The sequence below is a fragment of the Colletotrichum scovillei genome (assembly GCF_011075155.1).
Source record: "Colletotrichum scovillei strain TJNH1 chromosome Unknown Contig00011, whole genome shotgun sequence".
Lineage (NCBI taxonomy): Eukaryota > Fungi > Ascomycota > Sordariomycetes > Glomerellales > Glomerellaceae > Colletotrichum > Colletotrichum scovillei.
Window position 1 is genome coordinate 3,510,072 of NW_023336269.1, and position 13,893 is coordinate 3,523,964.

A 13,893-nucleotide genomic window follows, 5' to 3' on the forward strand; every position below is an offset into this window, starting at 1 on the left:
GAAGGGTTCAGCGAGGACAATCCTATCTATTAACGTAGCTGTTATACATATGTACGGCGGCATTGAAAGTTTGTTTTACACCCTACGCATGCATGAACAGTCGATTGTCTGCAGTTCAACTGCTTAATGCGCCTATATGTCTTAAGCCGTTATCCGACATTTCAACTGTCCTCTATGTAAATATCCACCTCAGAGCCTCTCTGGCGGAAACATTCTAGGGGTTCCATGATCCCCATTGTCGCCCCCTGTGGGGCGCCTCAAGGAATTCGGAACATGGGGGGCCACGGCGGGCGGCGGCGCGTCCAGTTCTTCCCACCTCACGTCCCAGGTACCCTCAGGTACTTGCTTACCCCGTGGCCGTGCAGCAAAAGATACGTAACAATTTTAGAACCCGTGGCTGAGCAGTCGCATTGCCAGAGGAAATCAGAAACCACCTAAACATCCTTCCTTTTCTTTTCCCCCTTAGCAGAGGAGCAGAATATTTCTCGAGCTTATTTGCAAACTCTCCTTTACATTTCACATCCATTGTTCAGATACCAGCGAGGCTCGACAGCCCGAACCAGTCATCATGAGGCTGCGCACTCGACCCTCCCCTTTGCTCCTCCTCCTCATCCCATCCCTCGTCGCTGGTCTCGCCGTCGAAACCAAGGACAAAAATGGCGGCAAGGCCGTAGCTTCCACAGAAAAAGCCACCGACTCGACCGTCACCTCTGGCATCAAGACCAGATACGGCACTGATCACGCGCCTGTCGATGGCAAAGATGGCATGCCCCACGAGGGTCCCTTCGTTGACCAGACCCGAGAGACCAAGAAAGAGAGTGCCGAAACAGATGGCAAGAAGGGATTGCCTCCCTTGAAGGGACGTCCGTCCGACCCAACTGTTGTCGATGGCAAGAAGATCCCCGAGACCAACGACGGTGTCATGAACGACAAGACACGCCAGAAGCCCAAGGAGGGAACCACGGGCACCGAAGGAGGTGTCAGCGAAAAGGATAAGGCGCGCAAGGCAGCCGAGGGCCGGACTGGCGAAAAGGCCGACAACAAGCCCGAGGCCCCCAAGGAGAAGCCCCCTCTGCCGCACAGTGAACAGGAGAAGCTTTCGAGCGAAAAGGACACCACCACTGGCAAAGAACACGATCATGATCACCACACTGCCGACGAGGTTGCGGGGCTCGAGGTGAGTTTCTTGGTTGCCATCCCATTGGCCGAGACGTGAAATGCTGACATGCAACAGAAACCGGCCGGCCTCCCTGACAAGCTCGACGACAAGCCCAACCCGCTCCCCAACTCGGCGCACAAGGACCACTTGGATCTTTCAAAGTCCAAGGGCAAGTCTTCTTCCAGCCTCGACGACGAAGCCGAGGGTGTCATCCAACCCTTCCACTCCTTCGTCCTGTCTCTCACCATGATTCTCGTCTCCGAAGTTGGCGACAAGACCTTCCTCGTGGCTGCCCTCATGGCCATGAAGCATGACCGGATGGTCGTTTTCTCCGCCGCCTTTGGTGCTCTTTTGGTTATGACGGTCCTGTCGGCCGTTCTCGGCCACGCTGTCCCGACTTTGATCCCCAAGCGTGTCACCAGCTTTCTCGCTGCTGGTCTGTTCTTCGTCTTTGGCGCCAAGCTCCTTCGTGAAGGCTTGGGCATGGACCCTAACGAGGGTGTGACTGCCGAGCTACACGAGGTCGAGCGCGAGCTGGCCGAGAAGGAAAAGGAGGGCAAGAGACGGGGCTCTGCGGTGTCTCCCTACGCGCTGGAGATGGGCCTTAACGGCAGCAGGAAGTCTAGGTCTAAGAGCCGTTTCCCCTCGCCCCCGCGCTCGCCTTCCTCTTCGCCGCCTCGCAGCCCTTCTCCTGGTTCTGGTGGCATCAGAGGCTCTCTTAACGGTCTGAACAACCTCCTCGGTCTTCTTCTCAGCCCTGCTTGGGTCCAAACGTTTGTCATGACTTTCCTGGGCGAATGGGGCGACCGCAGTCAGATTGCAACGATTGCCATGGCTGCAGGACAGGACTATTGGTGGGTTATTCTTGGTGCCATGGTTGGCCACTGCATTTGCACAGGTGCTGCCGTCATTGGCGGCCGTGCCATCGCAGGCCGTGTCAGTCTCAAAGTTGGTAAGTTGTCATGGCATCTACGCTACAAGCTCTCCTAGCTAACATAACACAGTCACGGTTGGTGGCGCTGTGGCTTTCCTGGTGTTCGGATTCATCTACTTCTTCGAGGCTTTCTATGCATGATCAACGAAGCCAATGTCTACTACGCTGCTCATTTCCTATAACCTTTTTACATGTATAGAATATGTCTTTCCTCGTGTCTCATCACCCTTCAGTGATGTGCAGCATTACAGCACACTACACGTTCGTTACCTACAAATTATTAATCACAAGTGTGTGGTCTTCCAGACGGTCGATGACCCTGATACAGGATGGGGATTAAGGGTCTGGAAGACTGCACGCAGCAGACCGTCTCCTACACTGTCTGGCCATGTATACGAAATCAACGGTAAAAGGGGAAGGGATTCTCCTTGGAAAACTCAGTACGCAATCCATGGGTTGCAGCGGAAAGTCGAAAAAAGAAACAGAGCGTGGAGATGTCAAATTATGTACAATAGGAAGGTCGCTGGCCATGGGGCATAGGGTGGGAGTTCAACGGAATGCGAGAGGTCTATCTCTGGGCTTGCCATGCTGTCGAAGAGGCCTTGACTCGGTTGTTCATCGTATATGATTTGCTTGTCTTCAGTCCACCCTCCGTGTTCTCCTCTTCCGTGCAGAATGCTCCGACGTTTACTCAGCCGATTCCACAACAGACCGAATGAACCACCATCGCCAATTAGTATGCATTCGCGTATATCGATTAATTTTAATCACTTTGCCTCGGCTAAGGCGAGACAAGCACGTCGTCATGGTTGATCTAGTCTCAAGCTAAGGTAGTAGCGGAATCAGCGCCATCTTGGTCAGCAACCCGAAATCCCGTTTGGTGGCTCAGGAAACAGCAGACCCCACACCTCGCTCAGATGTACATAACGATTCCATCATTACCAACATCCTCTTCAATATTGAGCCTTTGTCTTATACAAGTGTTGCAAGTCCAACGAAATCAAGCCTTGGCATTCCAATTCTTCTCACACTCTGAAGCGGCAACTTTGGCAACATTCAGCACACGCCAACATAAGCCTTTGTTGCGGCACCATCTCCACTCCACTCACGAGCGTTCGCATGATCCCAATATCGTCAACTTCGATCTCCAATCTATTGAATGCTCCCAAGAACCAAGAGACCCGAAGCCGTCTCATTCGGGGGCCTCGCCTCCGCCACCAACCTCCCGCGCGTTGCGCAACTCGTACAGAAACGCCGACAGACCAATCCCAATCCACGACTATGTGAGCGGTGCCAGGACTGGGACGTCCCCGACTTCGCTGCCGGTCTGGGGTCCAAGGCACATCATTACGTCTCTTTAGAGAACATCTTATATCGATCTTCCAATTGTCTCTTTTGCTGCGCGATCGCGGCGGCTGTTGAGGAGCGGCGGCGGGAAGATGAATATCTGCGTGACTGCTCCGACGCATGCTTGTTCGTTACGCTCCAGGGCCCTTTCTTCCTTGACTCGGGGTTAGCTGAGAACCAGAAGTATCGGTTGTTCGCCTCTTCCGATGATGAAGTTTCGGTGAGGATGTTTCTGGAGTTGACTCTGAGTGCCGTGCCAGACAAGTCGAAGCTGGGGGCTTTGGATTCGCTCCCATCTCCTTTTGCGGTCACGCCTCAGTTTTGCTTCAGATACTCGACAGACGAACCTCAAAGGCTCCAGGCGATTGAAGGTTGGGAGGCTGAGCATTTTGACGTTCAGACGTTGAAGGTTTGGATTGATGGTTGCGAGATTCTCCACGGCCACCACTGCGTGAGCAAGTACAAGTCGATTGGTAAGTGGCCATGGGCAGCTCGACTCTGCGCGCATGAACTCTGACAGGACAACAGATCATCTACCCATCGGGTTCAGGGTCATCGACGTTCATGGAATGAAGATTGTCAAGCCGTCCAGGCCGGTCCGCTTCGTTGCTCTCAGCTACATGTGGGAAGCCTCCCAGGCATCGGGACATGCCCAACTAGAGACAACTAACGCCGAGGACCTGGAAGCTCCGGGGAGCCTCAAGTCTGTCAAGCTACCACGCATCATTCTGGACGCGATTTCTCTCTGCAGAGACCTCGGAGAGGGCTATCTATGGGTGGACCGTCTTTGTATCGTCCAGGATGATGAGCGATCGAAGCCCGACCAGATAGACGGCATGGACCGGATCTACCAGTCTGCGTCCTTCTCAATTCTGGCCGCGCTAAATGATCGACAGGGAAATGGATTTCCTGGGTATGCTGGCAACCCTAGGAGGCCTCGCGCCTCCTTATGGTGCCCGCCGCGGAACCGGAACGTTGGGAAGGGTATCGACCCGAACGGTCTGCAAACAGTAGTCGACGCATCCCTGTGGAACCGAAGAGGATGGACATTCCAAGAGAGGCTACTCTCCAGGCGCAGCATCTTCATCACGGAGCACCAGGTCCTGTTCCAATGCTGTCGGGGTCACGCCGCCGAGGAACTTACCTGGGGGCGAGGACGACATGAAGCTCCTACCAACGTGTTCAGTAAGGAAGCAGATCCACCACAAGCGGAAGAGCCCATCGACGAACACGATTCAGAAGCTCATCATGCAGCTCAAGAGGACGTCGAAGAATCAACGACCGAGAAGAAACCACACCGCATGCCCAGCATACCCGGCTTCTACCGCCGAGCGCTTCACAGCAAAGACGCACCAGTCAAGTTACGCGGCCAAGTATCACTAGCAAACTACTGCCAGTGGGTCGAAGACTATACATCGCGACAGCTCTCCCGCGAAACAGACATCCTCAACGCCTTCGCGGGCGTCGGCAACGCCGTAGGCGAATCCATGCGCACGAAGATGACGTTCGGCCTGCCGGACATGTACCTCCCTCAGACGCTCATGTGGAGTCACACAGGTGCCGTCCGACGTCGAGATGACGCAGGTTTGAAGATCCCGAGCTGGAGCTGGGCGGCGTGGTCGTCTGTCGAGGGGGGGAGTGCTGCGAGCTATCGGTGGATTCACGGTGATGCGCGACTATACGATACCAAGCTCGTGCGGATCGTGACGCTGGTGCAGTTTCACGTACATGATGCCAGACGCGTCTCCTCAAGGCATGAAGACGACGGAAATGGACTGCGTAAAGTCAAGGTGACGGAGAGGTGGCTGGGCAGCTGTATGCAACTGGCCAAGATGAGCGGGATCGAGAAACTGCCGCCCTTGCAGAGGAAGATGGCCGGGGGCAAGTTCAACGTCTCTGAAGAGATCAACGAGAAGTATATTGCCATGTGGCGGGAGTGTCCGCACAGCCCGTGGGAGGCTCTCGCGCACGAGGAGCTCGATCCGGAGGCCGTCGAGGTAGCGGCTGGCTTACCGGGGGCGCTGGTGTTTAACACGACTGTTGCCTCGCTCCGAGTCGGGCGGGACCGGAGGATGATGGGCGCGAGAAGGGGTGATTGCGAGGATGCCGAGATTCTGGATATGATGGGGAGACATGTTGGGTATCTGGATAAGATGGACACCCGTTGGATTTCGGGACGGAAAGGAGCGAGGGATCGGAGGACGTTGCTCGATTTCATCGTTGTTAGTGCTTCTGTTGACACCGAGGTCAGCGAGAGCAATGAGTGGGCGTTTATTGAGGGGCAGTTTCATGAAATGTGGCGGTTTAATGTCATGCTTGTTGAGAGGGTGCCGTGTACGCCGTTTGTTGCGAGGAGGGTTGGGGTGGGATATGTTTGGCTTAGCCAGTGGAGGGACTGTAATCCTCGTTGGGAGACTGTGGTTCTCTGCTGAGAAGAGAGTACCAGGTCTGTACGGGAAACATGAGTAAATACTTTCGAAGGAGAACGCTTCGTTGCTTTCGTATCCTCTTGCCAAAGTGTACATAGTTAAACTTTGTATATATCGCAGTTCAAACAACTTTTGAGGCCTTGAATACCTACCTAATCTAAACATAATCCAACCCCAAAAGGAGAAGGGATTCGTGGTGTGCGGGGCTCAGCCTATCAATTTGAGAGTCAGGAGTTGGTGCAGCTTGACTGCATGAGTGGTTGGTGGCCCAGCCCAAGGCAGATCAGCTAGGCTCTCAGCCTGGATGCCCAACGGCGACCTAGCCATCACTTTGAGTACATATGACGTGCTAAAGACCACCAGGCTCAGATCGTGAATGACATCCGGGGAATCTAAAGCCAAGCCCAACTTAATGGCACCTCCATATTCCAACATCATGGAAGACCAGAACCCTTACAAGTGAGGAGACAATGTAAATGAGATACAAGTCGTATTCTGACGTACCTTAAGAGAACTAGATCGAGGTGACTCCCCTCAGATCCGTTTACTCAAGATCGAATCAGCAAAGAGCAACAACGAAGTTATAAAAGTCAATCTCTACACCAAGAGCTTGGATAAATCGCCTCCTTTCAAAGCTCTTTCATACGCATGGGGCGATAGCAAATGTACCTCACGTATCCTTCTCAATGGTATTTCTTTCGGCGTCACCTGGAATCTCTACGATGCCCTGGAAATTTTACGATCGAAATCGAACGAGTACTTTCTATGGGTGGACGCACTATGCGTGAACCAGAAAGACGCTTCCGAAAAGGGCCATCAGATTTCGCTGATGGCACGCATCTACTCTGAGGCTCATGAAGTCTTGTGCTGGCTCGGGCCGTCTACCGATGACGGTTCGGTTTTGCCGTTTTTACGAAAGTGCGCAGAATTGGGTCGTGCACAAGAAGTACCCTTGCCCACTCCAGACATCTTGACAACTTTCGCATCCAAGTCGAACGCGGTTCGGAGCATACTTCTCCGGCCGTACTGGTATAGAGTATGGGTGGTCCAAGAAAACGCATTAGCCAGGAAACGCCTCTATTTATGTGGAAGTCATGAGATTAGCAGCGACGATCTTTATTGGGGCCTGGCACAGATAAAAGATACTCTCTTCCTGGCACCGGAACGGCTTTGCAATCAGTCGTTTTTGCAGGCAGCCGACGACGTCCACAACTTCCATGGCTACAAGATGCCAGCCAACACTCTCATAGCACCTCGCAAGCTCTATAATCATACAATGTCAGAGCCTCTTTCCCTATTAAACGAAGTAATGATGGATACAGCCCGGCTTACGGCTACGGATCCTCGGGACCATCTCTACGGCATCCTTGGTCTGTTTCCTGACCTGGCTCACCTGATCAAGGTGGATTACATCAAGAGCTCGGCTGCCACTTTCTTGGATTTCGCCCTACTAAATCTGAAGGAAAACCCCAGACTCATAGCGCGTTCTGGAATTGGACACAAGTATTGTACTCGGGGGCGTAGGTCTTGCGATAATCTGCCGTCGTGGGTCCCAAATCACAGCGGGCCTTTTGTCGAGAGCTATGCTGGTATCAGCCCTTGGACGAAGAACAGATATGTCGAATTTGAGGCCGGAAATTTCTTTCCGCAGGAGCCGGAATGGCATGTTGAACTAGTTACCCTGGTTCTTCGTGCAAGTGGTGTAGAGTTGGGCAGAATTACTTCCGTTTCAAGCCCGAACATGCCCTTTAACAAGAGAATGGTCGAGTGGGACTGCTGCGCGGCAATCAATGCCACAAATCATGCCTATAGTACTTGGAGGTGGGCATTTTACCGTACAATTTTGATGGATCGTGACCGCGTGGTATCAGACATTCAACAGTCGCCGAAGAACGAAAACGAAACGATGGATTCCATCGATGAACAGAATCTCCTCGGCCCCATCCATTCTATGTGCGTGAAAGACGCATATGTTCGGCTCATGCGCTCTGCTTTCAGTTTGTACCCAAGGAGAATTTCTCGAACAAAGATTGGCCATGATCCACCGGTTCACTCCATCCCTTCCCTCCGGGCAGAGCGATCATACTGGCTTCAGAAGAACAAAAAGTCTCAGCTCAATGATCTCTATCATAGCGGAGATAACCAGCCCAGAGTCCAATCGTTTTCCCATGACGAAAAGAGGGCGGCTAAAGTGATGCTAGGATTTCTGAAACGTACTTTGACCAACGAGGTCGATAGGATAACACGGGATAGATCCTTCATTGTTACTGAGTCTGGGCACATGGGACTGGCCCCGTTAGGCGTGCAGGTTGGAGACCACGTCGTCGTAATAGGAGGGTGTGCTGTACCTCTCGTTCTTCGGAAGCAGGGCGAAGCTTACCAAGTTATTGGGGATACATATGTATGTGGCCTCATGGAGGGACAAGTGTCTGAGAATGTGTCTGCTGGAACTGCCCACATTGAAGAATTCAAGCTTATTTAGGTGAACCTCCAGGGGCTTCTTCTTCATTCTGATGGGAGGGGGCTGTGTATACAATGATCAGTTCGTGTCAAACTGCACCATGTCCTTCAACATGGCTCTGCCTTCCAGCTCCCTGTACTTCGTTTGCAATTTGCCTGTGTAACTCGTCCTCAAACCCGCTTGAACTTGGAACATGTCAATAACTTCGCACGGAAAATTTCGATTGTGACGTGTGGCAAAAGAACTCATGACTCCAAGCTATTATCACGACATCTTGGCACTTGATGAAACTTGTTGAGAATATGCTAAGCGTCATGAAGACAGAAGAAACAAATCTATTGTAATTGAAAAAGGAAACATCTAGTCGCTTCGGATTGGCAGATTATACTAGTGGCCGCCTGTTAATACTTGCATACAGTGGCCCCTTGGGCTCTCTTTAAGGGCATTCTCCAACTTCTCTTCAGTAGTATTTTGATCGTGCTGATATTGAGAAAAAGTGCGAGTCAGGCACACGCCCGGAAGTCGTTACGCCTCTCGGTTTCGGGAACCAATCCCCTAGAACAGATAGACAAAGCCGAATTACTCGCACAGCTCGCATCAAATTTCGGGCATCCCGCAACTCTAAATTTCTTAATCCCTAAAATTGCGTAGCTCTTGTGAGTCTTGAGAACTACTACGTTGATCAAAAGTATATAACCTCGCAATGGCCCCGCACAGCCCAAGTTCAAAGCATGCCGATTATCCGCGCGACTTGGTGAGTGCGAGCAAGTAGCAATCTATCAGATAGTAGACTATGAAAACTTTCCTTATTGTAACGACACGCGTGACTTTGATAAGTTGTTGATCTACAAACATAAAAAATCCACGCCCTAAATGCCTTTCGTACACGCACGTCGCCAACGACAATACATAAACCAGCACTGGCTTTGCCAAGCCAGAGTTAACGCTCTACCCTCCATTCCCGGTTGATTATTACTATCACTTGATTTTTCTCTTGTTCGATTACTTCCAAAATGAAGCTCGCTCTTCTTCTTTCCGCCGTGACCACTGTTTCAGCCTGGTCAGTAACATTCCACGACCACGACCAATGCGCCGGCGGTACGACATTCCACTACGGTGGTGGCTCCAACACGGGAACCGAACACCTCGCCCAGTGTTTCACCATGACGAGTATCAACAAGAGCTTTGCCAACTATGACGCAAAGAGCGTCAACATCGTCTTTGGAGGCTGCACGATTGATATCTTCACCGACAGGCTTACACGGCCCGGTCTTGCAGGCTGCGTGGCGTCCATTAGCGATCCCACCAACTGGCAGCGTATCAATCAGGTTCAGGACGGATGTGTTCAGTGAGTGATCCTGGATTAGAGCTATATATAGTTATTGACCAACGCTGTTACAGATTATCGAGCTCTAAGCTCGGGAAGTGGCAAGCTTGGTCTGTATCCTGCTGATAAATGTATTGTTATTCAGGTCGTAGAGAAACCTAAGGATTTGTCTGTAGTAAATTGGAAAGTTGCCCGCCGTCAAAGATTCAGTTACAGTAATATAACACAAAAGCTTTCCAAACGTTGATAGAGGCTCGTCCAGTACCAGTCGGCAGTGTATCTATCTGACGGCGGTTTTGGTACGGTCACGTCATGCGTGTCGTTTCGTCATTGATAAGAGACCTGAGACAGACTACAAAGTCTTTGCTTCTGTTGCATTCTATCGATTACCCAAAGTCAATTGGGTCTTGGCAAAAAGTTAGTTAAACATATCTTGTGATCCATGTAATGAGGTATTAAGGATTCAGAGTTGCTGTTGTTGGGTCCGGGGTTTAGCGACCTACTTTCAGCCAAATGAAGGTGGTTGTTAATCACTCACACCACTTGAGTTGGAACTAAGCGCCCGCTGGAGTCTCCTTGCCATTATTAGACATCAGAGAAGATCGTTCTTACTGATAAGTGAACGGATCGTAGTATCAATGCGGTGGTGGCCTTTTTACCCTTCGTATAATCTCCTTGCCACGCCCCCAGAAGACCGCCACGAAACATATTCCAGTCGCTACACAATCAGTCTCTTCTAAGTTCTCGGCAACAATTCTCTGCAAAAAGAATGTAGAAATACCTCAAAGTGGTCTGGCAAGTGCGAGCAAGATAAACAGGGTGAGTTGGTATATGTTGGTATCCCTATCACAGGGATATTAGTCGATTAGTTCGAACCGTGGGTTAACGTAGTAGTAGGTTAATTAACTATATAATTCTACTACATACGTATAAAAAGGAGGTTCTAATTACAAATTAAGTAGGCTATAATAATTAATTATACAGTTAATATATAGCCCCTACGCTACTACGAGGTCGAATTAGACTTCTAATCCAATATTAACTTTCTTTTTTTTTTATTATTTAATAACGGCGATTAGAGGTATAATTTAACCTCTAGCTAGCCCATTAAATCTACTCCTTTCTCCTCCTTCTACTACTCTTTTTATATAACTTATTTTTTTATTTATATAGTTATTTTCTTTTTATTAACGAATTATTCTAACCCTTTATTAAGTATAGTTTTTATAAAAGCGTTAGCTAGGTTATTATCCCTATTAATCTAACGGATCTTAAGGATCTCTCGTTATTTATATAACTACTTAAGGGCTATAATATTGATTATAAGCCTCTTCTTTTTTATAGTACCTAACTTAACGAGGTACTCGTATAGTAAGTATAAATTAGTATAAATAATTATAAAGATCGTAAAAAAGTTAAGTCGATCTATAATCTTTTTAAGCATAGTAGAAATTGCGTAGGTAATATCTATACTATTTACTATCTTATAGACTTTTAATATAAATACGCTCTTAGTAACTCGCTTACTTTTTATTAATAAGTAATAAATTATATTACTGTTACGGCCAGCTAGTCGTAGTGAGTATGTTAGCAGAAGTTGAGGCTGCGATAACTAAGTAAACAGTGTCGTAGTCGTGGATAGCTTCCCTGAAGCTATGTCTGTAAATCGTAAGGTGGGTAAGGCTTCGGTGATCAATCGTAGTCTTGTCAGAAGGGGTTCTCAGTGAAGATAGCTGAAAGCGATCGTAAGATCTGATACTAAGTTGATTGCTGAAGAAGCTATGGAAGTCTGTCCTTGTGCCCGGCTCAAGTCCACACTATATACAAGTCTCGTTCCTGAACATATTCTTTGTCCGTATGTTTACCCAACGGTTCCCGTGTTCTGAACATACGGGTTCCGTATCGTGAAAGGACGGACCCCATCTCGAACGTACGGAGTTCCTTATCTCTTATCGTCACGTGACTTGTCCCATAGTTCTCCGTCCCGAGAGGAGTCGCCCTGAGTTCGTGTTCCCGCATATATGGTGTGGTAGCCGCCGTAGGTCCTGTGGGGCAGGCCCTGGCCTTGTCATGCGTGTTGGGTCGTAACATCAGCTCCTCCTCTCAAAGGTCTAGTCCTCTAGGCCTATAAGTAGGTCCCTTGTTCCCAGGTTGGGGAATCATCAAGCTTGCCTTTCTAGCGCAATGTGCTGACACGATGTCAGGTCGTGTTGAAAAACGTTCTTTGAAAAACACTATCTCGAAACTTCGGTCGGCTTGTGACGACGTGTTTGATCGTTTTGGTTCTAGCGACGTTATGCCCTGCACTCGGTGTTTTCGCGCCAAACGTCCATGTCGGATGGCTGATGGCGCCAAACGTGCCAAGGCTGCAAAACCTGAAGCGTTCTTGCGATGGTCTCGTTGTGGCATCGAGTCGTTCGTGCTTCCGCCGTTGTTCCGGTTTCTTAGGCTGACTATTTCGTAGTGCAACGGCTGAGTGACCAGCGTCAAGAATGGGAAGAGAAGGAGGAGCAGGCTAGCGACGCCTTGCTCGATCTTCATGAAAACTGGCTCGGATACAGTCAGAGGTTGCTGAGGCAGCGGGCCGTCTTGCTCGTATCCGGGCGATCCGAAAGAAAGTGAAGGAGAGGCATGTGGAAACTTTTGCTCGTGGTATGCAGGAGTTGGAAGAAGAGGATGGTGTTCTTCCTGCGCTGGATGCTCACGAGCGGTGGGTCGTGAGCGATCTCCAGGCTGCTGGCGTTTCTAATGATGCCGACTGGCCTTCTTTCGGGATTGGCGACGAGTTCGCGTCCCTGGGGCCGTTGGTGTCGTCTTCTGGTAATCCTCGAGAAGCTGTCGAGAGTTCTGGAGGTTCGTGACGGGTTCCCATGTGTTTTCCTCGTGTCCGTAGTTTTTCCATTTGATTAAGAATTCTTTTGTTTCGTTCCTGACTCTATGGTCGATGATTTTTCGACTTCGTATTCTGGTTCATTGGGTTCCACGATGATGCAATCTTCTTGTGTGAGCCCTTAGGTGCTGGTTCGAGAAGTGAAATGTGAAAGACTGGATGACACTTCATCGTGTCTGGTAGTCTCAACTTGTAGTTGACGTTTGAGACTTTCTGAATGATTTCGAAAGGTCCGAGCTTTTTGTAGTCCAGTTTGTCGCTTGGTCGTTTTGTTTTGATGTTGCGGCGAAGGAGGTAGGCGCTATCTCCTCTTCCAAGGTTGGTCCTCCAACTTGATCTATTCGCGTTTTTCTTCATGCGTTGACGTACAAGCTCGAGATCCAAAGATGCTTTCTTCTGATTTCTTTGAGTTTTGCCACGCTGGCCACTGCTTTAACAGCTTGTGGTCCTTGTCGTGCTTCTCCGTACACTGTTGGCTGATATCCGTAGTTCAAGTAGAACGGGGATTCTCTTGTGCTTTCGCCAACTGCACTGTTGTATGCGAATTGGGCCATTGGTAACAATGTTACCCAGTTGTTCTGATCGTAGTTCACATAACAACGGAGGTATGTCTCGAGAATCTGGTTGATTCTTTCTGTCTGTCCATCGGTCTGCGGGTGGAAAGAGGTTGACAGTTTGTGATCTGTACCAAGTTGCGAGATCAGGGATCTCCAAAACTTTGAAGTAAACAGAGAGCCTCTGTCAGAGATAATTCGGCGTACCGTGGTTGGCAACAACGATTTTGAGGAACGTGTACGCTAACCTCTGCGCTGCTGGCCTCTTTGTAAGGTATAAAGTGGGCGAACTTGGTGAGTCGATCGACTATAACCAAGATGCTGTCGTACCATACGTTCGTGAGTGGTTCTTTGGACTTTGGTAGTTTGACGATAAAGTCCCATGAGATTGATTGCCATGCTTCCGTTGGTGGTTGCAATGGTTGCAGCTCGCCATAGGGCTTGTGCGGGCTGTTCTTGCTTTTCTTGCAGGTCGCACAGTCCTTAATTGCTTCCGCAATTTCTGCGCGTGCGGATTTGTCGTAGTGCTGGCGAATCCGTTTCCACGTTTTGGTAACTCCTGGTGACCGTGTGCAGGTGCACTGTGAATTTCCATGATGAGCTCAGGGGTCATCCTTCCAGTCGGGCTGGTACTGATCCTTCTGGCTATCATAAGAAGCTTCGTAGTTGGTACAAGGCTACCGTCTTCTTCTTGTTTGAGGATAACCTGTGTCTCCTCGGGGACCGTGACTTCGTGGTCGGGTCTTCTGCTGAGAGCGTCTGCTCTGCTGTTTTCTGAACCTTTCCGATAAA

At 49.9% G+C, this 13,893-nt stretch overlaps 4 protein-coding genes across 4 annotated transcripts; all 4 read left to right on the forward strand.

Moving 5' to 3' along the window:
* Nucleotides 1-423: 423 nt before the first annotated feature.
* HER10_EVM0002923 (uncharacterized protein) lies at nt 424-2,651 on the forward strand. Its single transcript, XM_035472614.1, has 3 exons — nt 424-1,177; nt 1,235-2,111; nt 2,164-2,651. Exons 1-3 carry the CDS (start codon nt 569-571, stop codon nt 2,232-2,234), a joined length of 1,557 nt encoding a protein of 518 aa, XP_035326658.1. The 5' UTR covers nt 424-568; the 3' UTR covers nt 2,235-2,651.
* Nucleotides 2,652-3,039: 388 nt separating this feature from the next.
* HER10_EVM0003709 (uncharacterized protein) lies at nt 3,040-5,872 on the forward strand (the record flags this gene model as incomplete). Its single annotated transcript, XM_035473374.1, has 2 exons — nt 3,040-3,913; nt 3,969-5,872. The coding sequence occupies exons 1-2, from the start codon at nt 3,253-3,255 to the stop codon at nt 5,870-5,872; spliced, it is 2,565 nt and encodes an 854-aa protein (XP_035326723.1). The 5' UTR covers nt 3,040-3,252.
* A 373-nt stretch (nt 5,873-6,245) lies between these two features.
* On the forward strand, nt 6,246-8,351 carry HER10_EVM0009672 (putative ankyrin and HET domain-containing protein; the record flags this gene model as incomplete). The annotated part of the gene is made up of 2 exons (XM_035479152.1): nt 6,246-6,328; nt 6,380-8,351. 2 exons carry the CDS (start codon nt 6,246-6,248, stop codon nt 8,349-8,351), a joined length of 2,055 nt encoding a protein of 684 aa, XP_035327176.1.
* Nucleotides 8,352-9,343: 992 nt separating this feature from the next.
* On the forward strand, nt 9,344-9,783 carry HER10_EVM0012021 (uncharacterized protein; the record flags this gene model as incomplete). The annotated part of the gene is made up of 2 exons (XM_035481425.1): nt 9,344-9,678; nt 9,732-9,783. The coding sequence occupies 2 exons, from the start codon at nt 9,344-9,346 to the stop codon at nt 9,781-9,783; spliced, it is 387 nt and encodes a 128-aa protein (XP_035327355.1).
* Between the last annotated feature and the right edge of the window lie 4,110 nt (nt 9,784-13,893).

Excerpts from the sequence above, each read along its gene's own strand:
- HER10_EVM0002923 (XM_035472614.1), top strand. The coding sequence starts at position 569 with ATGAGGCTGCGCACTCGACCCTCCCCTTTGCTCCTCCTCCTCATCCCA. Across the intron at positions 1,178-1,234 it reads ACGAGGTTGCGGGGCTCGAG|AAACCGGCCGGCCTCCCTGA; the intron begins GTGAGTTTCTTG and ends GACATGCAACAG. Across the intron at positions 2,112-2,163 it reads CCGTGTCAGTCTCAAAGTTG|TCACGGTTGGTGGCGCTGTG; the intron begins GTAAGTTGTCAT and ends AACATAACACAG.